This window comes from Pomacea canaliculata, linkage group LG7 (assembly GCF_003073045.1).
Source record: "Pomacea canaliculata isolate SZHN2017 linkage group LG7, ASM307304v1, whole genome shotgun sequence".
Lineage (NCBI taxonomy): Eukaryota > Metazoa > Mollusca > Gastropoda > Architaenioglossa > Ampullariidae > Pomacea > Pomacea canaliculata.
Genome location: NC_037596.1, coordinates 29105780 through 29131211, shown reverse-complemented (window position 1 = coordinate 29131211; position 25432 = coordinate 29105780). Strand labels below are relative to the sequence as shown.

General features: G+C 35.9%; 4 protein-coding genes and 1 long non-coding RNA gene across 6 annotated transcripts; 1 reads left to right on the top strand and 4 right to left on the bottom strand.

The window, feature by feature from the left end:
• The first annotated feature begins 908 nt into the window (after positions 1 to 908).
• Positions 909 to 3300, top strand: LOC112569378. Its single transcript, XM_025247175.1, has 6 exons — positions 909 to 960; positions 1628 to 1703; positions 1930 to 2039; positions 2545 to 2715; positions 2935 to 2981; positions 3181 to 3300. Exons 2-6 carry the CDS (start codon positions 1660 to 1662, stop codon positions 3196 to 3198), a joined length of 390 nt encoding a protein of 129 aa, XP_025102960.1. The 5' UTR covers positions 909 to 960; positions 1628 to 1659; the 3' UTR covers positions 3199 to 3300.
• A 1771-nt stretch (positions 3301 to 5071) lies between these two features.
• On the bottom strand, positions 5072 to 8215 carry LOC112569348 (probable calcium-binding protein CML10). The gene is made up of 6 exons (XM_025247136.1): positions 8078 to 8215; positions 6729 to 6813; positions 6267 to 6376; positions 5844 to 6011; positions 5636 to 5682; positions 5072 to 5169 (listed from the first exon to the last, which is right to left on the bottom strand). Exons 2-6 carry the CDS (start codon positions 6791 to 6793, stop codon positions 5134 to 5136), a joined length of 426 nt encoding a protein of 141 aa, XP_025102921.1. The 5' UTR covers positions 6794 to 6813; positions 8078 to 8215; the 3' UTR covers positions 5072 to 5133.
• Positions 8216 to 11176: 2961 nt separating this feature from the next.
• Positions 11177 to 12971, bottom strand: LOC112569330. The gene is made up of 2 exons (XM_025247106.1): positions 12710 to 12971; positions 11177 to 11742 (listed from the first exon to the last, which is right to left on the bottom strand). The coding sequence occupies exons 1-2, from the start codon at positions 12933 to 12935 to the stop codon at positions 11402 to 11404; spliced, it is 567 nt and encodes a 188-aa protein (XP_025102891.1). The 5' UTR covers positions 12936 to 12971; the 3' UTR covers positions 11177 to 11401.
• A 986-nt stretch (positions 12972 to 13957) lies between these two features.
• Positions 13958 to 18407, bottom strand: LOC112569408. Of its 2 annotated transcripts, XR_003100411.1 has the most exons (7): positions 18181 to 18407; positions 17416 to 17563; positions 17023 to 17188; positions 16624 to 16770; positions 15956 to 16134; positions 14407 to 14589; positions 13958 to 14111 (listed from the first exon to the last, which is right to left on the bottom strand). It is a non-coding gene; the product is annotated as an uncharacterized LOC112569408 (long non-coding RNA). The 2 variants fall into 2 exon arrangements; XR_003100410.1 differs by having other exon boundaries at positions 17023 to 17563.
• Positions 18408 to 18864: 457 nt separating this feature from the next.
• On the bottom strand, positions 18865 to 25162 carry LOC112569296 (steryl-sulfatase-like). Its single transcript, XM_025247051.1, has 6 exons — positions 24698 to 25162; positions 24177 to 24299; positions 23361 to 23694; positions 21386 to 21750; positions 20832 to 21116; positions 18865 to 20525 (listed from the first exon to the last, which is right to left on the bottom strand). The coding sequence occupies exons 1-6, from the start codon at positions 25041 to 25043 to the stop codon at positions 20191 to 20193; spliced, it is 1788 nt and encodes a 595-aa protein (XP_025102836.1). The 5' UTR covers positions 25044 to 25162; the 3' UTR covers positions 18865 to 20190.
• Positions 25163 to 25432: the final 270 nt, after the last annotated feature.

Here is a 25432-nt window from a genome sequence, read left to right as displayed (position 1 = left end):
GAGAAAACCTTAATATAAGGACGTTTTGCACTTTAATCATCAACGAACTCGACTTGAGTGCTTTTTTGCGCCAATTTCACTAAGAACTTGATATTTGTGTGTTTACATACAACAGGCACCGACAAGCTAAAGATTACAAATGATATAGTAATTTCACATGTTACACACAGGTTAGTGTCTATATTTAGATAGTGAGAATCAGAACAGAATATCTTTCTACTCGACAAAACCAAGGAAAGTTGCTGCCTGGGCGAAAGGGCAATAGCAGATGCTACAAACACTCAAAATTCATCTCACCACCAACTCTATTCATTTTGACACTATCGCAATTGGTAAACATTTATTTTCATTGAAAGATAGTGCTGGGCGTTGATTCAAAACAAAATGTGTTAATAATGATGACACCCGTGAAGCAATCGATGACAGCAATAGCAATGTCAACAGCACTTTAGCTGAACACGACTGTCAACATCAATTTATAAAAGCTTATTCTTCCGTATGTTCTTAAAGTACAGCTTCTTTAGAATCAAAAGACAGTGTCTACGTACAAGAACACATGATTTTGTTTATTAGGTATTTTCAGGTAATGTAATGATATATATATATATACTTATAGTATTTGTTATAAGACAACATCATTTTGAATTTTGTAGACTAATAGACAAAATAAATGGCAAAGAGAAGGCTCCGTTGACCTTTTTTATTAACACGAGCAGTCATGCTTAGAACTAATTACCGGAACATTTTATGTAAAAAATGGATAGATTAATAACAGATGTCAAAAAAACCCCACTGGTGCGTGTCACAAACAGAAATAAAATTTAGTAAATGTTTGTTTTAGCCCTGATTTATTGAAATTTCTTTCACGACAGAGAGGTATATATTCGGTCCTGCCATCTACTCACCTCACACCACAACTCAAGCACTCTCAGTGTCCCTGACCTACCTCTAGTTCAAACGGTAAGTACAGTATAAAGATTTATGTGGAATTTTAGAAAAAGAGTAAGCAGAGTCTACCAAATTTATCGCTATGTGTCCTAAAAAGCTCATAACACTGTAAGAACCAAGAAGACAAGTACTGGCGAGCAAAAGCCAATAAAATGTAAAATTAATCCGTGATGTTGAAGAAAGAATAATATTGTGGAACAAAATTTGATAGCAGAATTCAACCAAACGAATTAAAAGGTGTGATCCAGAAACCAAATGATATAGAGAAATTCGTAATCTTGATCAATGTAAGAAACACATGAAAGAGCTTCAATATTATATTTTTTTTGAGTCGGTTGCTTTTTACTTACAAGCCTGATATTACGATGTATCAGAAATTATCTTTTCAAGCGCTTTAGTTTTTTAAGCTTAAAACGACATTTAATCATCTATGTTACAATAATCGACGAAGCATATCAATATCTAAGTTTTATGCAGAGCAGAAATAAAACTGCTGCTTACATCTTTATGAACTTAGATAAAAGATTATTAGTCTTTTATAGAATATTAAAGCTGTATGACATGTTTCAAAGATAAACAAATCCGGATTTTCAGATTTTAATTAAACAAACATATTTTTGTTAGAACAAGAGAGTTCTTTTAGAATAAAACTTTATTTCTAATTATTCTCTCACGACAGATCGGTTTGCAGACTTACCTGCAGAATACATCATGTTGGTTATTGTCTTTCTTGGTCTCCTGGCTGTAACACTTAGGTAAGAGTCTATTTGTGTGAGGTAACAAAGAAGGGAAGAACCTACACCTATTCAACTTTTCTGTTGCAAAAACATTATGTCGTCAGCTGTGGATATGGTTTACTTGTATCCGGTATAATAAACTCTACGTGTACGATTTTTTCTTACATTGTTGTGACACGACCACACATTCAAGCTTCCATGTATTAATCAGATTAAAGGATGCAAAATGTTTTCATATTTGTAGCCATGGCGCCTGTCCATCTAAGCCACTGTTCAATGTAGTCGACGGAAACAAAGATGGGGTCGTTCGACTCAGTGAAATGTTTGCCGGTTATAACAACGATGACTTGAACAGTAAGAGTCATCATCATCATCATTTAAATATTTATTTGTAATTTTCTCATTTTCATCAGCCTGATTGCATTGTCATACATGACGGGGTTTTAATGAACACAGCTATTAAAGCTTCTGTGGCATATCTGAAATTTAGAAGCGTCGATTTGTAATTTGAAAGATGATTATATCTGTATGGGTTGGACAAAGATTTGTTGTAGGTGGTTTTCTTTTGGATACTCATGTTGGTTTTAGTCAAATGCTATAAAGGTGGTCTGCTCAGTAAATGTTTCTGTTAATTAAAATTTATGAAACAGACTAATCAAGACTTCTTGGATGTTAATGAGCTGTTAAATTTATGAATCTAGATTGCAGTAATAAGAAATGGCCCATAATTTTTGTTTTTGTAAGTCAAATTAAAAGTAAACAGCCTTTGTTGTGATTTTTGGTAAGTTGATGGTAGTAAGATTTACCCAATGATGTGAGTAAGAAAACAGTTATATATACTTTCAAATAACCTTTTCAGAAGACGGACTGCTGACCCCCGAAGAATTCGCCGCTGGAGCACATCCCGGGGCGCCCCCTCTTTCAGTCGAGGAAGCTTTTAAATTTTTGGACAGTCGGGACAGAGAGCCAAATAATAATGTTCTCGATTCAGATTGTGCTGTCGCTCTTTTCAATGGCCTGGACAGTAACCGTAAGTAAAAGTGCTTATGACAAGAGCTACGTAAATGTTTGAAAAAATTTTTAAAAAATGAAAACATTCTTTTTATTCTACAAAAGAACTTTTGAATTTTAATTCAATTATTTTTACAGATGTTCAAGCTTTTTGTGTTTTGGAAAAAAAAAACTTAAATGTAATTTTAATTTTTTGTATTTCTCTTTTTATTAATATAGACTATGTTCATATTTTCAGAGAACGGAGAAATCACACGTGAAGAAATTGAAGAGAATTATTTTCCGGTAATGTAGTCAGCTAATATAAATACAGGCAGACATACAGACAAACCAAAAAATCAATGACAATGAAACAAATGAGAAAGAATGAAAGATAACGTTAATGCATCCTACATGTTATTTTGATAATGTTGTTAACATGTTTATGCTGTGCAGTAAGTAAGATTAAACAATTGTTTATAGTCTATTGTGTTTCTTTTTTCAGCTGTTCGTTGGTAAGTAGGACGGTGACAGCAAAGAACAAGCCTAGACTGATTACTAACAGGTTGTTTTGCCCGACACCTGGAAAAAAATGACAAATAAATGTCAAATCTTTGAGCAGTCACATGAGACTTGTGTTATTTATGATGTGTGGTGATAAAGATGAGACTTGAAAACATTGCACTGAACGTTTTCACACATGTTGACTTCTCTATGTTGTTTGTATCTTTTCTCTTTTCTATTTCTTCTGTAGATCAAGTTTTAACCGGATATTTAAAAAACCCGGATTTTAAATAAAGTTTAGTCATAGTTGCACAAACGACCTAACATATCAGAAGTCAGTTTTGTCGGCGATAAATTTACTCCACTCTAGTGTCTGATTAAAATTCTCACATTCCAATTACAGCTCTGTTGTGTTCGTCTGCTAGTATTTATGTTAGACTGAACTCTTCTTTTAATTACCTCCTTAGACAGACCTATTCAAAGTCGACACTGTCAGGTTTAGAGCCCCAAGGAGAAAAAAGTCACAAGTATTCGTTATGGTTGCTGCTCATCTGTAAAGTTCAATAAGAGCACAGCGGTCTTCTTTTTCATTAACAAGCAAGAGCACACCTCACTCATGGCGATGTCATTGCTTTACCTACCGACAACAGGAGCATAGGTGGACTTCCACCGACCCCACAAAGCGTGACCTGAGAATGTCCGAGAAACAGAACTAAACTCTTATCTTTGAGATAAGTTGTCATGTAGACTGTGTACTTCTTCGTCATAAATAGAAACGACAGGTGAATAACTAGACCACACGAAGCTAGCCAAAGTTTATAACTGGGTCTCCGCTCCACTACTACCATACTGAGAGATTCCGTATTTGTTGGTCTGCACCAAGATAAAATGGCAGTTGACAACCAACACTGTCAACAACTGTCATTTGCGGGACTATACAGAGTTAAGCTACGGACAGACCACCGCAAACACATAACTATTGCAGTAATCTTACTTTGGTTCAACGACTGTCAAAGCGGATTAAAAGAACAAATTGAAAAAAAGTATCATAAAACTTAGGAGCTAGTGAAACATCCAATTTAATTTTACTATATAATTTTGTTTAGAAACGATTTTCAAACTCACATTTAAAGATTTGGCACTTAAACGAAAGATCAACGATGAAGGACAAAAATCTTTTCAACAGTTGGGCCTGGAACAATTGTGTCTGCTGAAGTTCGTTTGGTTGTGTGTGGGTGCGTGTGGATGTTTGTTTGTGACTGTATGCGTGTGTGTGTGTGTTCAGATGTGTTTGCATGTGCCTGTTTGAAGGTTTTTGGTAGGTTAAATTTGTTCTTGTAATTATTTGGCTTAAACTTGGCCTATATGACTAAGGTTTGTATGCCCAAAGCCTTCGCCTCTAAACAAAAAGTAACACAAACCATTACCAAGCTGACAATTTTGTTTGCTATTATTTCAATTCTTTAAAGTTCCCTAAAAGATATTCTTACAGTAATCATGTTGTTCAAAGTGACATTACATAGCTCTCTCTATAGTTTATCTTTATGTCTCACTTTGTTTCCTACTTTTACAGTAGGCATAGGTTATGAGTTGGTGATACAGGACTAAAGAGATTTTCAGACAAAGAGGCTCTCATTATCAACCCCCCACCCAAAAAAAAATATATATATATAAAGTAGCTTTCCATGTTTGCTATTTTTCAAAAGTGATAAAGGGTCATAGGTTCTGAAACTGTAGCATTGACATGAAATATGTTATTGATTTGGTCGTTGTCGTCATCATCGTTGTCATCATCACCGATACCACTACCACAATAGGTATTTTTTTAAATAGCGTTTATAAATACTTAGTGTACTTACCATTACATCAAACAATAACAAAATGTGTCAAGATGCATTTCAAATATTTTATTTTTTCTTTTCTTTCAGGTATCAGCTTCATGAACACACCACCCTTATGGCTGTACCTCTTCTAACATGCCGCTCACAATCTGTTGACATAAACAAAATATATTTACGTGTGATAAATCTTTCTTTAATATTACCTACACTTCAAGGGAAGGTGATCAGATAGATATTTCCCAATCAGTGAAATGAAATTATTGCCTGTATTACATAATTATAAAAATGATATTTATAGAACTTATATTACCTTTAAAGGTAGCCAGGCGTTTCAATTTCAATACTTACAGAACCTTGATTTACTTTAGGTTTTTTATGTAAATTATGTGTAGTGTAGAGACTTTATTCAATCATCAAATTAAATACAGATTAACACTTTTGTAAGCTATGTGCAATCAATGTATGATAAAACATTAAGATGAAAAGATGAATCGCAAAAACAGCTCAAACTTTTCGAATCCTTCTTTGCGTAAATATAATTAATATACACGAAGCACATGCATTTAATAAAAACTATGTCAGTTAATTTGTCAAAATAGCTTATAATCGTATTACCAGTGGCATGTTCTTTAGAAATTCTGCAAGTGAGACTTCCCCGCTGTCTGAAAATTAAAGAACAAAATTAAGAGATCGTTTTTTAGCAGCATGGTATTTAAAGTTCGGATAAATTTATACATTTAAAGCACCTCAAAAACTACACATTTTAAAAGACACTGATTGAATTTTCATTTCTTATGGTCTAAAAGAACCTGGTCACACTCACCATCAGTGTCCAAGATCTCAAATAAGCTGTTGATATTTGTCCTACCAATCCTGTCATCGTTCGTGCCGTCCAGCTTGTCACAGTACTTGAACATTCCTTGGACTTCTTTTGGGGGATATCCAGACGGTAGAAAACGGGTAAACTCCTCCATGCTCACAAATCCATCTCCTGCCAAAAACATTTAAAAGTATACACAACTTTTTTTGTAGTAAATATTAGCTATTCGCTTTACCTAATACATTAGATATTGCCTTTATTTTACTAAAAGGAGTTAAAAAGAAAACACAGCTGTTAAGTAATTTTCATTTCTGTCGTTTTACCATCTACAATCCGTATCATTGAACCAGTGTCAGTAGACACATTTCCCTCTCAAAGAATATTCTTATCTATCATTGTGTTAATGCTGAAAAATTACCACTTTACCATCAATGTCGATGCTGTCGTATAACACAAAAACTTCATTTGGTTCCAAACTGCCATCGATGTTAGAGTCAAGTGCGCGAAATCCTCGTTCGATGTCCTCGGGACTGAAGCTGAAACCAACAGGGATACAGTTAATCCTTTTTCTTTATGAATGATACCGTAATTGTCAAATAAGTTATGTTATCAATACTGCTGGCACTTGTCTGGTTCCAGATTATGATTAGTATAAAAGTGTGAATTCTTTGAAACAAAATTTTTCTTTCGTAAACTTTGTGATCGAAAATGTTTATGTTGATACGACTTTTTTTTATTGAATTACTTGTCACATTATTATTAAATGTTTTACTGGCTCCATATAAAAAAATTCTATGTAATAAAGTTTTCACTTCGAAATTACAATTATTCACGAATATACCATTCCATGCATTTTTCAATTACAATTGTGAGTCGGTTTAATGTTACCTCAAATTTGGGGAGATTTGCCCAAGCACACCAGCTAGAAGACTCAAAAGTATGAAGATCATCATAATGAAGTACTCAGACTAATCTGCAAAATAATCGACCATGGTAAAAGATGAATACAGTGTTTAGCAGGTTTAAGTGATGTGAGCAACCATTATTTTAATAGGAACAGTGCAAAGGTAATGACAATTTTTAAGTATTTAATTATTTTGTTTTAAGACATTAAAAATCGAATATTTTAAGAAATATTTCTAATAGAAGAATAAGCAAAATGATGTTAGGAACTAAAAACTGTTAAATCATTAATGATGTATAAAACAAATGTGTTTTCATTTCATTTCACTAAATCTAGAATGTGTAATTTAAAAAAAAAACTCTTAGATTTTAATTATAATCTTTACAATGTGTAAAAGCATGCAAACATGCAAAAATACGAATTCAGAGAAAGTGAGAATTTGAAGGGGGTGGATTCCTTTCTAATAACTGTCAGTAGCAACGAGATACAGGTTTGAAAGTTTTCCAACGGCCCAGCTATGCAATGCATCGGTGTCACCACAGTTTAGGACGAGGTAAGTCTGTGCGTAAATGAATGACTACATAAGGGAGAAAACACTGGAGCTTTAAGGAATTGTTCCGCTATGGATTACTTCCCCTTTATAAAATCAATCAGCTATTTTCCTACCTTTTAAAATAGGCGAAAGTTTAGTTGATTAAGCACCACGTTGAAGTCGGTTACCGGTTACTCAATTCAGCATGGATTTTACACAAACAACTTAAAGATGAGAGTAAACAGTAAGTAATATTTCAATTCTAATGTATATTCTAATCAAATATATGCTTGTTTTGTACTGTCTGTGTGTATATAAATTTATTGTAAGAATATATTTTCTTAATGTTAGCTTTTTACCTACTTCCCGATTTGTGAGTTCTATCTCCTATACAGTTACAGTCTTTCAGTTGACTTTACTACAATAAAAAAAAAGCTATAAATGTTAAAAATTCACACCACGTTAATGTGTTTAAATTGCTCTTTAAATCACAGAGTGTTGTTTTTATTGTAGGTTAATTAGCTTTTTTTTAAATACCGGTCCAAATTTCATTCGTAGTTATTTCCCGCTAGGATTGGCATGGAATCGCTGTAACTTGTCATATCATGGGTAAGACGACTTAAGGTCATGTTCCTGTAAGTAACCTATGGCAGATATTTCTTTGATCTTTTGGCATATTTCATCCAAATATTTGTTTAGTGCCGAAGTATACATCGTTCAAATATGAAGTAAAGTTTTACACGTGGGACTTACCGCGCTGAATGTGATTGACTTTCAATGTTAATGTTAAAACATATTTACCATTTGATGTAGAGACAGGTGAGCAGGCGAAGAAAAACTCGACTCGTGGTGTTTGGCTGGTAGATAGCAGGATGAAGCACTTTAACTTTTTTCCTCTCTTTAGAGAGAGATATATTATATATGTACTTTTATGCTTAAGTTCTTTAGAAAAACAAATTAGGCTCAGGGAAAACAAACTGCTGCTGCTTTAAGTTAATCTTTGATTGACAACTTACCGCTATTTGAACCACATAAATTGAAAGAACTACTAAAAATAAAATAAACTTAATAAAATGAGGTTTAAATATATGAAATGATAAAACGCTAGAAAAAATTACCATCTACAAGGAGATAAGAATTAAGCTTGGAACAGAAAACTTAGTTTTTAAATGACATTGACAGTTGCCCTTGCATAAACCACACGCACACACACACACACTCACACTTGCGCATGCACGAGGCATTTTGCGCCTTAAAAAAGTATTAACATGCACGTGCAATGTTAATTAAATATTATGAATGTTCTATTTATAGCATGTGATTTACGTTGTAAGTCTCAAATCACCTTGCATCTGCGTAGTTCGTGTAACATCACCTGTCAATGTCAGAAAATACTTCACTTTAAAAGCTTACTCCTTATCTATTTATCTGTCTCGCCTGCTCTCCGTTAGTGTGTTTTTTCTTCTTTCTATTATTCTTTTCGTATATCTCTCATAATAGTGCATTTCACATGCTTACCTCCCTTTAGTTTTTGGCTCAGGCTAAGAAATAAAGTATATATATATATATGCTATTAATTTCTAGCTAATAGTTTATATATATATACTATGATAGAGTCACGTTGCATCATAACAATCAAAATAAGTACTGAGTGCTCGGAAACACCACTATTTATTTAGTAAAGTAAAACGCAATCCCACTCAAACACAAGTACAAATACATCTTTACACAATAGAGGGGACAAGTTCACACGTTGCTATCACATACTTATTTACTTATTTATAATTGTGTTTTCATAGCAAGTAATTACATCGAAGATGTTAATTTAGGTGGTTCATACCTTGGCCAAGTGCCAATAAATTATACGCTTAAAGCATTAACGAAATTTTTATTCGTTTGATTTAGAAAAAAAAGAAGAAATTATCAAGTATGAAAGCATAAGAAGAGCCATCTCCCAGCCAGAAGCCACGATTCAATGTTTCAGCTCCTGTTCAACTGTCTCTAAATTCAGTGGTAAATATACTTTTTTAATATTTCTTAAAGTGAGTGACACTCAGTCTGTAAATCCACACTTAAAAGGTTTTATTCACGTTTCAACGATGTGCATTCCCGCATATTAATACTCCTCAGACATTTTATAATCATGAAAATGAGTGCCACAACTAACCCAAGCTATAGCCAAAGGTGCGTTCACATACCTTGACAAGATGGACGGCAGGGTTGATAACCTGGTTGCTCGGTCAACTGTCAACTACATGTTCAACATCCTGGACTCAAAATAGTTCATGCGATAGATATAAGTTACATAAAATATTTAAAGTACATCAAAGCCACATTTCAAATACACTGTAGTTTAAGTAATGAGACTAAAGTTAAAGATTGCTGCTGAAAGAAATGCACGCACACATGGCATCGTAATAACCATGTAATACATGCAATAATTTAATTAACATATATGTGATTTAATTCGTTGAGAAGAATCCATCTGATGCATTTGCAATATGTCATAGATAATGGTAAGAAAAAGTTTGATCACACGTACATTTTTGTTTATGTTGCCAGATATTGCAAGACATGTCAGAAGAAATAATGGCCATACAGGTGGTGGGTTAATGAAGCTGATACATGAAAGAAACGAAATAAAATTGAAATGCATCTTAACAATTTCGTTTGTTTTGTAAAGTATAAACTTTAAAACATACATTAAAAATATTCTTAAGGTAATGATGATGGTGATAGTGAAATCAACGACATATCTTAGACTTAATGTTTACTTTGAAAGCATGTGACCCTTCTGGCACATTTTCAAGGAGAAAAAATTAAAAACATACCCTGGTTATGGGGGATTTCTTCCTCTAAAAATCTGTTTAATCTCAAGAAAGTACAGGATGCAGTAGACATTTAAAGTACATAAATAACAACAACAACAACAACAACAATAACAACAACAACAACAACAACAATAACAACAAAAAACAACAACAACAAGAAGAACAATAACTGGAAAATGTAGTAGCAGTCTCAAACTTTTTTTGGTAAAAGAAATCAATTACACTTTCCTGATATTCTCAAAGCTCAGCTTCTACAATGATATGCAGTGACCGGTTGCCCGATAATGTCAGAAGAACCTGAACAAAAATGAATAAAAAATACTCCACGCCTACACAGAAACAGACACAGAAACATTCTAACTATATCATTTTGGTAAGATACAAAATCATGATGTTTGTTGTTTTTGAAACAAAAAGTAAAAGGGCAAACAAAAAACCCCCCCCCTAAGGATCACAAGTTGTTAAACAATAAGTAAACGTTCTCAGTATGTTATTATCATTTGGAGTAATAAATTAACATAAAAATAAAGATGCCGTACGCTCCTTTTGAATAGTTCCACTCTATTTACTCGCCTGAGTATTTCTTACTTTTGGAATGAATTGAAATACTTTAGTAGCAACATGTAAAATGTATACCTACATTTCTTTTACTTAATTTATGATGTAGTTTTACATACTACAATCCCTGATAGCTAGCATTATTGTATTTTGTTTTTATAAACGCTTTGGGCATGCCTTCATAATGAGAAAAATGCTATAAAATCACTATTATTATTATTGTGATAATAATATGTTTTATCCCCTGTAATATTTTGTCTTCTATATTTTGTGATTATAATCAGGAATCCTATTTCGTTATCGTAGTTTAACAGCAAATTGTTTAATTTTATAGTTAATGGTGTGCTTTCCAGCACTCTAAATAGCCCAAAGATATCGCTATGGACGAGCTTTATCAAGGATGCTCGCACTTCGTATCACTTACCTTTCTCTGGCGTGAAACACATCCTTCAAATGAGACAAAGAAAAGTCGTCTTTCGAAGAAATTTCTTGGAACTGTGACGATCGCGACAAAATGAAAGGCAATAATCGGACGGCAGCTAAGATCGACTTCATTCATCTACTTTAGCACACGTGTCTTTTCTTATTAAAATTTCTTTAAGTGTTGGGATAAATGTGTGACCTTACAGTGCATATCATCTGACATGCACTTGCTCTTTGATGTAACTCCAAATAGAGCAGAGAAGTTTCCAAGATGGTTGCTAAAGATTGATAATTTCAGAAAATGTATTAAAACTTAATATATAAGTAACTTATGAATTTCATTATTACATTGAACAATGACGGTAAACTGGTAAGATGAGAAGAGCGGTAGGCGTTGATCATCAGAAGATTTCTCCGTTTCTGCGCTACATATGTATGCTCCACCATCAGTCTTCTGCTCTGCTAGTGTAATCGTTATATTCATTGTGGTGCTGGTTATTTTTCCAAACCATTTAACAGAAGCAGGAGGTGGGTTGCTTTTTGCTTGGCACGAAAGTGTAACATTGTGGCCCCGAGTGATAAAACACACATTGGACAAACTTGTCTGAGGACTACAGGTAGGCGCGCTTGAGATAATCTTGATCACTGGTTTGTCTGCAACAAACATAAATAAACAATACTAAGGTTAAAGGCATACTATGTATAGGCGCTGTGTCTGCTTAATGTCCATTTATCTATCTATCGTATGTATGAAACTGTTTGATTCTGTGTCTTATCCGAGCACAGGGGAACATTCAGAAAAGAAAGGCAACACATAACAGACGGCAGTACGGTATCTTCTGATATCGGCCTTTCTAGTGAGTTGCTATCCTCCCCATCATGACTTTCTTTGTTCATCCTTTCTTCTATCCCTGTCTTTCACGATCAAACCTTGGTTTGGTTTGCTGGCTAAGGTTCTAACTTTAGAGAGACTTTGCAGCAAACCCCAGAATTGAGACGCAAGAAGGTGGGAGACCGTTGGACTGGTGCTGTTGTTGGACAAGTGGGTGACTGATGGAAGCAGTACAAGCATTGTGGATTAGTGTACATCCTTCTTAACCATCTGGTCTTAACGAGAAGATGTGTGTTTGTGGGGGGATCAAGCCTTGTAATTGTTTATTGTTGTTAATAGTTTGAGATTTTTCTCTGTGTTATTACATATGAGGTACACACTTGCTCGAAGCATATCTTTATAAATGTGCATAATTTGGAGGTGGGGTCTACATTTTATGATTATATTCAGTATATAGGTATATTGTTATAATTTTTGTAAAAGGACTTTGGTGGGATCGAAAAAGGAGTTTTCATGAAGCCACCATGGGAAAATTATCTATACTTACTCTCCAAAGGCTTAGGTTTATTATATTTGTTGTTTGAACTGTTATTTTGTCTTTTGTTAGTCGATACTAAGCAATTGTTTATCAGGAGCGTCTTATTCCAAGCAGAGCTAATATCCGAAATGTCGCAAAGAAGACGTGCATCAAAATATTTTTAGTTTTACTCTCTATGCAAATACATGAACTAATCTAGCAAGAGCATTATCTGTGACATTGTTGCTAGTTTGTGTTGATTATAAACTTACAGTAGATTTTCAGGAAAATACTATCACTGTAAACGAGACGGGCGCTGCTCTCTCCATGGCTGCCTGCGCATCTCACTCGCTTCAAGTGAAGGTCTTTGCTCACATTGTCAAAGATCAGAAACTGGCCAAACGGAGTTCCACCAACAGTGTCTGGCCATGAGTAGTTAGTCACAGGCTTATCTAACTGTGCATTTTCACACTTCAGTCTTGTGTCTTCTCCTTCCATGAATGGATATTCACTAGCTGATGGAACCAAATAAAGATACTTGAATGCTGAAAATTAGAAAGAGTACACAAATATAAACATAAAAGCGAAAAGATTACTTAGCATGTTGAATTTCATTTACTCATGCACTCAATTAAGTTTTGCATTAATAAAACTACTGTTTCTTTATTAAACTGATTTTTATGATGTTATTTAAGTAAGCAAAGATCAAACAACCATTAGCTAAACCAAAACCAAAGGGAGGGAGACGTAAAATATGTTCCTTTGGGTTATCTTTATTTTTTTAAATATTTTTGAAACAAGTATAAATCGTTATGCTATAAGAATGAAAATACAAGAAACATAATGTTTCTCCATAACGACCTTGAATGTTATAACAATTATAAAAATGTTGTGCACTGTAAAAAGGGAAATGACAATCCGTGAGATGGGCAATCAACAGATATGGTTTCTACTAGCTTAGATTATTTGCATAATTAAAAAACTTATTGCAATAAGTAATAACACTTCACAAGACAAAGTCAAAACTATAGCTTAATAATTCCGAGAAGAAACGGGACATAATTTTATGCCAGAAAGCTAGCTCTCATATAGTCTAATAAAGCGAAGTTGGCTGCAGCCAGAAAAAAAGTACTACCATAGTTTTATGGAAAATCTCAAATGCCTAATTCTATCAATGATATTTTTTCATTAGTACCGTTTGACGAGTATAATCGAGCTAAGAGCATTTCTTGCATTGTCTGTAGATATTTTCTTCCTAATCTACTACAGGCACATATAAAGAGTAGTCTCTTCAAACGTTTTTCCTTTGTATTTGCTTTACTATCCAATGCTCACCTTTATTTGTTATATCGTAAATGAAAAAAGACGATTACAATTATGAAAAAAAATTAAATCTGTAATTTAAATGATTTAACTTCTTCATTGAATATAAATTAATGAAATTTAATTAATTACTTTATAAAATATTGCTAGTAGCTTTGTAGCATGGTTTGTAAGCCAGTTCTTACATTGACTGCAGGTAAACCAAGTTCGTTTTTGGGACATGATGAACTGATGCCGGTTAAAAGTTGTACACAAGATAAAAAACTAGAGTTTACGCCGGTACAGTTTATGTTAGTCAGCCAAAATCCACGTGTTGGGCCAAACGACGAACCGGGAAGTAAGGCGCCACTTCTGAAAAAAAGTCTCTTAACATAAGTGTACTCCTCAACTGCCAGGTCTTTATTAGAGAAGTATCGAATGTACCACGTATTTTTTTTTAAAAAAAGGATCAAAAGCTGTCTTTATACCTTCAAATCTATCAATAATAACTGCTAATATATTTAGCTGATGTATTCAATCATATATGTCCTTTATTTCCTCCAAAGCACTCTAATATTTAAAGTAGTAAACAATAAACACATGTAAAAGTTTCTAAAGTATCACAAAACGAATCAACATATCAAGAAATAATCAAGTAAAATCTCACGAGGGATAGCCAAGCATCTGGCAGATTAATCTGGCAGTAATAATGGGAGAGTACACATCGCCACAGAGACCGCTCCACACAATTATCTCCTTCCCGTGTTTCTTTACCGGCCCACAGTGATCTCCAAACGCCCCATGTCCTGTCTGGTGGAACGTGTACCCAGACGAAATGTCGCATCTTTGTCTACAAAGAATTGCCATAAAGTGGTTCAAGATTTTCAATTTTTTAATTTAAAATATTTATATATAATTGCCATCTCCCATCGCATACCATAGGCTCTCGTGCCACACTCTGGTAAATTCCTATTTAAAGTCAACAAAGTTGTTGTAGGTACTGATGCTTGATGGGGATGCTTTACTATAATGATTCGTCAGTTGAAAATCTGCTCAACTATGCTTTTTGTAGAGGAAGGATTATAATTAGTGACTGTGATGCACTCTGTAGACGCAGAGGTTAATGCCCGCGAATGAATTCTCGACCGATATTTAAAATAAAGAGAACTTTCTATGCTACTCAGTTTTAAAAAGCTTTTTATAAACATTTACGCAGAGTATATTTTAAGACCTATAGGATTTGTTTTCTGATAGTAAAGTCAAATGAAATATTGTAACTGCAAGCCACAGATAATTCACTAATCGGAAAGTAGGTAAAACTTTCAAGCATTAAAAAATAATCACTTAGACCAGTGATGCCCAACCTTTTTCGGCCTGCGGGCCATATCCATTTCGGACAGCCGTGTCGTGGGCCACTTCACCGCAAAAATACAAAAAGGAAAAAAAATAGAGCAGATACCATTTTTTATTAGAAACAAGCTTAAGCTTTTTCCCGAAAACAATCTTCTGAATCTCCGGCCTCATCGTAGCGACATCAAACTGAATCGAAAATGAGAGACCCCCTACATACTTCTTCCTTTTTTTTTTTTTTTCCGTTTTTTTTAGGCATGCCGATTTCCTGCACTATACGCTGGATACGTATTGTGCATCCCTGACTTGGACGATTAAAATTCCAACACAAAATACCTAACAAACGCAAGTTTTATTTCAATATACATTGGAATTTAAATAGCACCTGCTCTTTTCTTATAATTTTTTTAGCACAAATTTATGTTGAATTGAGTAAACGCTAACAGACTCTAACATGTCGCTTCATCACAGTAACTTCGCCTACTTTCAAACATAACGAAACACCTGATTGATTGACTTTTTATCAGTTGAAGGGAAGTAATCCATAGTGTAACAACTCCGAAAGGTTTCAGTACTTGCCTCCCTTATGTATTTTATCCATTTACCCACAGAGCGATGTGTTCTAAGTTGCTATCCCTACGTCGACATACCTTTACGATCCAGTCCAGGCGGCAGAATGATAGGAGAGGTCAAATTTGACCTCAACACCGAGTATGAGTTTTAGTAAAAAATGTAAACTGCAGTAGATGTATCCTTCAATTGCTTCTCTGCCTGTAACTACAGGCAATGGATACTTAAAAGACATAATATTAATTTAAAAAAAGTAACCAGCATACTAACCACAAAACTCGAAATACAGATCTTACCGAATAAGCAGTTTACGCTGACATCATCGTCGTGAGTGCAGGTGTGGTTGTAGAAGCCACTGTGTTTACACTGAGCTAAGCTGGTCTCTGTACCATCGCAGTCCAGGTCGCTAAATAAAATCTTAGATTCATTTCTTCCCCTTAAGAAGTGGGGCAAAGAAAAAGCGAGGACGTAATTGCTGAAATATGAGGATGAAAAAAGAATTCTTTTTAGTCTCACCATAATATCTACTAGAGATTAAATCGAAAAGATACGAAAGCCTTGACAAGCTTAACCAAAATAAATTTGTTCGCATTTAGTAAAATAGGTTCCGTTTAATTACATAAAAGAGCACCTGGTCAAGAAGTCTTTATGTGGAAAGATTCGTAATTATGTCATTATCAGCACAAAGAAATAAAACTTTTTTCCTCATAATTGGCCTTACCAGAAGAATACTCCTGCTGATTGCGTAGGAAATTAATACAACACAACTGAAACTGTGTATACTAAAATATTTGTAAAATAAAACATGTACAAAGATTTCCAAACTGCATAATTAAAAAAAAAACATTTTAACTCATTAGATTGTCGATATAGGCGGAAATTCTGTATTTTTTCATACACTTGATTGCTTACAAATCGTGAATGAAAAATTGATAAAATTAAATATGATTTACTCAAAACAAACCTGGGTAGCTTAAGCATCTTGCAAACAACCTGCGCTTCTTTCTGATCAAAGCCACGACTGCAAACTGTACTCCACTCCCCGTCATACAAAACTTCCAGAAGTCCAAACCCAAAATCCCTTTTACAAGACGTGCTTTCAACTCTCTAGCTGAAAGGTTAAGTTACAAAAAATAATGTTCGATTATAGGAAATGACATCATAACAGTTTTAATTTTCGACTACAGGTAATCATGGCCTGAGGTAGCACCTAAGGCATACAGTTGATTAAAGAAGAAATAAAGATTGCAAATGGGTATTTATAACATTGTACTATATTGCATTGAAAGAGAAACAATGAAAACGAGAAAGAAAAGTAAAACACACTTTCGGTCAATTTTCATCATCGTTAAAACTGTTTAACCTTTCTTAAGAATGTTGCAGATAATTCCGACTTGTGGTGTTTCACCGCAAGAGAGCTTCTCTTGATAGAAACACTCTTCCAGACTACTTTCAGTACCATTGCAGTCCAGCAAGCTGGCACCTGAACTTTCCGAAAGCATCTCTGATTCCACAACTACGGCCTCGATCTACGAGAGACACGAAATCATCGTCATCATCATTGTCCTCATCGTCTTTCTTTACTAACGGAATCAGACAACCATTTCCAATACTCAGACAATAAATAGAAAATTTAACTCTTTCACAGCAGCTCTCAAAATAGCTAAGGTAAGTATGTGTTCTCATAGACCCCAATTCGGGTATAAAAAAAAAAAAAAGTAAGAACGAAAGAAAAAGAGAAAAAAATGTATATTACTCGCTAAAGCCAAGCATCCTGCAGACTATTTGTGCTTCTTCATTTCCAAAGCCGTCTTTACACACTGCGCGCCATGCGTCATTCCTAGAAACTAACAGGCCACCAGACCACTCTGTTTCTCCAACCAGCCGTACTCTGAACTTCCCGGCTGAACATTTAAAAATAACTAGCAATTACATTAATTTTAAAAAAAATTTGTATACTGTTTATTTACCTTAGAAGTCCGAAGCTAGATGCGATTGGAAAAACATAGGAAGGACAAACGATGACTAAAATTAAATAAAATTGTCTTATTTTTACGTGTAGAAATACTTTGTATTTACCATTTAGCAATCTTAAATTTGCAATTAACGGGTTTTTTTTTTAGAAATAGTGTCTGGCTTGACAGCATTTTAAACTAGAGCACTATAAATAAGTAAAGCATGTGCATTGACATTTTGTAAAAAAAAAAAAAAAAAAAAAAAAAAAAAAAAAAGAAAAGAAATGTAATATTTACATTAAGGATTTTTCATGCTTTGCAACATCCATTATCTTCTAAAAAATGTTTACATTACAAAATTATGTACTCAATTGGACCAACTAGATAAATGGTTAAGCATTAAATTTAAATTCGTTGTTGGTCGAAATGGTAAATGGCATAAGATATTTCTTTTCACTTAGGAGACAGAGTAATTGTTTAGTTATTGTACGTACAAAGCTGAGGCATGAAAACTAGATACACAGCATTAATTAATTATAGAGATAGAGAAAGAAGTAGAGACTTACCCGCACACCATGTCAGGAGAAGAGATATTATGTACACACTGATGGGTCTATAAGCCATCATGGCTAGTATGCTCAAAGGAACAATTAACTCGCTCGTATAGCTTGAGTTGAACTCAGGCAGCTCCACAAAGGATTGGCGCACAAGGAAATAAATCCTTCTAATAATTATTGCAAACTTCTTTCGCTGATTGGCTGTTAACAAGGACTCCTCCATCCAGCCAATGAGTTTCGTTAAGTCCGCGTTCACAAAGTCACATGTTCCTTCAAGCTGCAACTCGTCTCCTCGTCTCTCTCTCTCGTTCACACACACGCGCAAACAATGTAGCCAGTAAAAGGTTTACTAATTCCAGATACTTGGTTCATTCTTCCTGCTCTGAGTGTGAAGACCTTTAAGACAGGCACTATCAAGCTAAAGAGTACAATAGCTATTGCGACTGTACAATAACAAACATTTCTAATCACACTAACGGACTTGAACTAAAACGAACCTCATGCTTGATATTCATTGTTAGTAAGGCGGTGTGCAAAGAATTTTGGAAGAATTGATTTTTGTTTTGGACATAATGTTCATATAAATTGTTGTAAATATAAAACCAGAACCTTTACCACATTATATGTTTATGTTTTAAAACTAAATCTTTTTTCAATCAGATTAAAAACTGTAATGATACAGACAACTATAAAATGGTTTTCACATAAATTTTAATACATAAAATTTGAATGAGCAAAAGTTGCCTCTCTCTGTCTATGGTATATGATACAACCTTTTCCATATTGAAAACTGCTAAAGCTAGCTCCAGCCTAAGTCACCTTTGATATTTTAAATGTGTATCTCTCTTAAAACATTCTTGTGAAGCGAGAGTCAAAAGCAGGAAGTTTCTCGGAATAATCGAGATGACTCGACTTGTCGTCTGAGTCAGAATTTTTTAAGACTCTGTCAACTTCCCTGATGGCTACAAATATCTCAAAGATCCTCTTTTGCTAGAGTAACTTGTCCTTGCTCGAGGAACTATTATTATAGGAGTTAACAAAAAACAAAAAAAGAGAGATACACATTCAAACGTTTGAGAAAGAAGCACTTTATTCGTCCTTTTTACTCTCCATGCTACAACGTGGTGTTTCGCCACATCAGATTATTAACTTTTATTATAGTTTTTGGATGTTGTGGTATTCTCCTAAGCATGGCGCCATTGCCTTTCCCCACTCGTAAAGAGTTGAACAACTGCGATGGTTAGAACTCGAGGCAGACACTCTCCACTTCCTGTTGCCATGCTGCCTGCCAGTGATAACAACACGTAGTTGCCTTCTCTTAAGGATATTTTTCCTAGAAACACTGCACATATTTACACACTAGACATACTCTAAACATTTAAACTCATGGCAAAGACTTCTCGTCTGTTGAGAACTGATAAAGTTTTTTTCCTTCAAAGGAACTCTTCTTAAAATGATGTATGTAAGGTTAAGCACATCAGACGACAAATCGCATCATCTCGGTTTTTCCTAGAAACTTCCGGCTTTTGATTCTGGCATCACGTGACCGTCCTAGGTCACGGTATCTCTCTTGATCTGTTGCTTGCTCGATTTTTTATAGGTAAAACACGTCATTATCTCTTGTGTCAGTTCCCATTCTTTTAATATTCGCTTTTTTGTAAAGATGGTGATTTCCGTTGATTAGGTCATGTAAAGTAAAATTTAAACATGGTATGAATTTGATGCAAAAAAAAAAAGCGTTAAAAACTGAGCTCATGCGACAGAAATAACATATCCAAGGAAATTATATATTGCAAAAAAGTGTATACATGAACGCTGGTTCCATCTATGTGCTATGAGTATGAATACCTATTTGACAGACACCATTAGGCTGGAGAGTACAAAAGCTGTCACTTTTGTACAAATAAAAAGCATTTTTAGTCACACTAACGGACTTGGACTAGAGTATACATCATCCTTGCTGGCCAATGTTGTACGGCGGTGTGTGTGTGTGTGCGTTCAGCAAATCACGTGACAGGACTAATCGTTGAACATGCCTAAGAACTGTTTGTCTTGGCAGCTGCAGGCTGGAAACTTGCAGTACGCCTGTTTCCACGGTATCCACAGTAACCTGGAAAAGCTGAACTGGTTTGGCACGGCAACCAAACTCTTCTTGTGATCAGCAAGAGCCGAAAGCATCGTCTTCACCACCTCTGGATAGCTTTTCGAGTCTAATGGCGAGGTCTCTGCGGGATCGGAAGTGATGTCATAAAGACGGGGTGGGTCCAGGTGAAGGACATCACTACAAGCAGCTCCGAGTTTGTCAGTGTTGTAGTCGTTTGGTTCTTTAAAAGAAAGTTTCCACACCTTGTTTCCTGAAAAAAATGTATAACTAATCAAATGAAGATAAAGGTCAGGTAGAAATTTTTTCATTGTGTTTATTTCGCTTTTTGCGTTTTAATTTTGAACTTGATAAGTTTCGGAATAATCTCTAAAAAATTCTAGACATCTAGTTTAGTGAGCATAAATGCCAATGAATGTATTACGACCAGAATCTCAAGTGGAATACCTCGCAACATTACATGTTTTGTTAACAAGTGACCACAAGTAAAGTAAGAACTTAAAGTTGTTTATAAATTGTTTATTGTCTGAAAGAAATCCAGTACTGAGATCTGTGTTACCTGTTCTGGGTCTGTATCTGACGGCGTGGACCTCATCCTGACAGTAGTGGAAGAGGAACTCGTGGGCCGAGGTCTGTGTCTCTCCTGTCAACAACGGCACCAAACTCTTGCCGTCTATGACGCGGTCGCCTGGCAACGGCACGTGCAACAGGTCAGCGATGGTGGGCACTATGTCCATCAGACTGACCGGTTCGTCGATGACCTGGCCTGCGGGAATACGCGCCGGCCAGCGGACAATACCAGGCACACGGAAAGCTCCCTCTGGAGACCCTTGAAATTTACTTCCTAAAGAAAGACGTGTATTTTAAGTGTGGTGGCATACATTCAAATAAATCTAATAATAAAAATGAATATTTTTTAGTATGTTAAAATTAGAAGACATCCTGTAACACCCTGGAAGGAAATAGAGAAACGTATGGGAGAAATTAGACCGGCATATTGTAGAGACCAACCATAGGGAAGAGAAATGAAATTTACTTCAATTTTTTTAAAAAGACATTTTTTTCCTTGTCCGGATCGCTGCTAGCTCCTGCCTCCTGCGTCACGTCACTCACCCCTGAAAGGTCCGTTATAGCCCCCGACCTGCCGGCCCATCCAGTCCTTGATGTTCACGCAGGCTCCGTGATCAGACGTAAAGTAGACGAAAGTGTCACGTGACAGCCCCAGGTTATCCAACATCTCCACCACCCGTCCTACGCCCCAGTCCATCTCCATCACGGCGTCCCCGTAAGGGCCGTACCGCGAGCGACCTCTGAACTCCGGTGCAGTTGCTAAGGCATCGTGCACGTGCAGCCAGGATACCACGAGCAGAAAGGGCTGGCCGTCTGTCTGGCGGGCCCTCAAGAAGTTTTCGCTCTCTGTCACTAGTTTTCTCGTTACCGACGGGAGGTGGATCGGCTGTTCCACCATCTCGTAGTTCCTGAGACACAGCACAATACTGTGGTAGTTACTTCTCGACAATGAATACTTTTTCTTTACGCAAAAAATATTTTTCAAGAGAAACAGCTTAATTAACTTGCTACATATTTTATCGCATGTAAATACAGTGATATCTCGGTTCTCGAACATAATTTGTTCCGGGAGGACGGTCGAGAACCAAATTGTTCAAGAACCGAAGCAATGAAACCCAAAGGAAATAATGGAAACATGATTAATTCGTTCCAAGCCCCAGAAAATGCGGACTAATTTGTATATAATATGTAGAAAAACATGAGTCTAAACAAGAAATAAGAAATAAAAGTGTATTTATTAAAACAAAAACAACAACAACAAAAAAATGTACTGTACAGTACAGTACAGTAAATTGTGTTTCATTTACTGTACCTGTACCAAACTTTATGGCAGGAGGGAATGAATGTGGAGGGAGGAGGGAAGGGGGATGGTTATTGTCACTGATGACGCAAGCAAGGCGCGCTGGGCAGAATGAACGCCATTCGGCTCAACTCGGCTCATCTCGGACGTTCGGATGTTCGAGTTCCAAATATTTGTTCGGATTCCAAGACAAAATTTTATCGAATTCCCTGGTCGAATACCGATTAGGTCGAAAGTCAATGCGTTCGAGAACCGAGGTATCACTGTATTACAGTTTACTCAACCTGATACACACATACATGGTTAAATATATTTTATTCGCTTAAATGTTATATCTCCTTAAAGGAAGACACTTTTCTTAACTAAATATCAGTAAGTCTTTTCATTGTTTATTTTCATTTTGTTTTCACACAAACATGTATATTTTAATGATTGATTTTGCGTTAATTGTAATCACCACGATATAAATACTTTCTATTTTATATATTAACGATCCTTATATTTTCATTTATTAATCCATATTAATAGTATCTATGAACAAAAAGGTATGTGAATAAAGTGTGAACTATAGAAAAGGAACCATAATTTTAACAAAAGGCCATTTTAATATTAATAACATCATTCACTGGTCATACAAGACTGGAAACTTAAAAACCAACTTTTTGTGTTTGATAAATCCTTAGGCCTTCCAGAGTCTGGCAGTACTTTCTTAGTGCTTACAGTACTAGGTGTCACGGTGCAGACTGTCCTCTCGGTCATCGCAGCACAGGTAAAAAGGACGCAGTTGTCACCTGACTTAATATCCTTGTCTTTTCTTTCCCAGTAAAACGAGTTCGTCATGCGCGTGTGAACTGTCGTCCACAGACGATATACTTTTCAAACTTTCGTGCTTTGTCTTCTCGTTAGCGCTCATTTAGTCCTGGTCCAGTTTCTTTATTGCCAGCAACACCTGAACGCTATACACTCGTGAGCTGTCGTCCACAGTTTATTGTACAGATTATATACGGAGATGGATATGGTTTTACTACGCATGCGAAGAGTGTGGCAACACTAATAATTCAGTCACAACCTGTGAGAGATGCGACACAGAGAACTGACTGGAAGCATTCGTGTCTGCCCGGCCATCTGGTCATGTGTGTCCTCTCTATCCAGTAATGGACGTTCTCTACGTGTACATCAAAATATGTTTTATTATAATGATAAAGAAAAAGCGCTTACCTATACATAAAAGAATTGAGGAGCTTCAAGTTAGTGAGAAGCCAGTACAGTCCACTACACAGCATCCCAACGAAAAGAATTATTGCAACGCAAGATGTTTTCCCGATCAAACCGACACGAGTCAGCAGAGCGGAAACTCCGGCCACCCACAGGAAGGTTGTCAGCAGCTGACGTGGCAACGCAGGATTGGTGTACAGCGAAAGACGTTCGTTGTGGTCGCCAAAGTCCATGACGTTGGTCGTAGGCACTCCGTAGAAATACTGGAAACCTTGGTTCAAAGGGTGCTGATGTTCAGGGTCTGATTTGTCCAGACTCCACCCTACGTGCCATTTACCTTAAAAAAAAAAAAAAAACAAACAAACAAAAAGACAAAAAAAACCCCATGGCTAGCAGGAATTTTATCAGTCGCAAAATGATTTGTTTTCATATGATGTGGCCATAATATATAGATAATAAATGTGATATATTAATAAGAAGTGATGATCACAGACCAAAAACCCTACAAACTTAGGGACCTTCATTTATTTGTGCTTATTTTGTTTTTGTTTTCTACTGCATGCTTACCGATCAATTTCCTTTATGTTTTGAACCCAAATGTCGTATAGTCTAAAGGCAGTCGGCGTTTATTTCATTCATTGAAATTTTAATTCTTGACTAGTATCAGTATTAACAGAGAGTGCTACTACTGCTCCAGACTTTATGTTGTAGCGACTTACAAAACTCTTCACCTCCGCGTGTTTTGAGCAGTGTCAATATGTGTTCACACATAAGAAGAGATGTAAAGACTGTATAAGAATATCTTTAATTCACACTTACCTAGAAATGCAGTCTTGTGACCAGCTTGGCGAGCGATTTCTCCAAAAGTTATTTCCTTGGCTGGTAGAGCTCCAGCAGCAAAAGTAAATACAAATACTCGGAGAGGGTGAGTTGCCGCCATTCCTGATGTCACATGAAATAAAGAAAGGGATAGAAAGAGAATTAGAATAGCTATTTATTACAGAACCCAGATTATTTTTTGCACCAGTCATTACAAAACAGCTAACACGCAAGCGAACGCAAATAAGTCCATATGAAGTTTTATGTTCTGGCTCTAGAGACAGCAAGAGAGAGAAAGAAGTTGTATTAAATGTACTCGAACATTATACTCAGTAACAGCAGTATTTTTCAATCGAAAGTAGGATATTCATCTTTTTATCAATGTTCTTTGTCCTTATATGCAAGATGTCCAAGTCTCCACGCTAACCTTTCTTCCCACCCGACTATCCTTTATCTCAGTGTTCCCATCTAAGATGTGTAATAATACTGTAATGTTGATATTGTGAGCCTGATTATCTCACCTGATCTCACCGGGTACCTCCCAGTCAAGAAGGCTGCTCTGCTGGGTGTACACACCGTGTCAGCCGCAATGTTGTGTGTCAGCTTTACACCTTGAGCTGCCAGTCTGTCCAGGTGAGGTGTGGGCAGGCTGCTGTTGCCGAAGGTCCCCAGGTCACCGTAGCCCAGGTCATCCGCAAGAAAAAGCAAAATATTCGGTTGGTCTCTCTTTTCATCAGCGTTGACAGTCTTGAGACTCGACAGCCACAGCAAGAGAACGATAAGCAAACAATCCATGCCGCCTGCCTTTAACATCTCAATACCTTGTTGCTGAATGTTTGTTTTTCTTTTAAAGTTTTCATCGAGCATGTGGCGAGGGGGAGGTTCAATGAAGTAAGACCCTGTTGCAGCAGTACATGCGTTCTCTCTGTCTGGTCGACTTTGAATGTGTTTTAGCGACTACTGAAAGCATACAATACTCAGGCCTCTTGCAAGAGCTGAGGAAATTTAACCTGTTCATTGACCTGAGAAAGTTGACTCTATAAAGGAGTACGCAAGTACTCTATGGAGTGAAGACTTGTTAAAGGCTAGCCCGAGCGGAAATTTAGAACCGAGTGTGCTGAGCTTTGTCATGACACGGGTGGTTTAAAAATTCAGCCAGAGAAATGCGCGATCTTTCAACACACAAAACTATTGCCTGATGCTCCCCATTTCTGTTCCTTTTGTTGTCGAGTGGCTTAGGACTTTAAGACTACAAG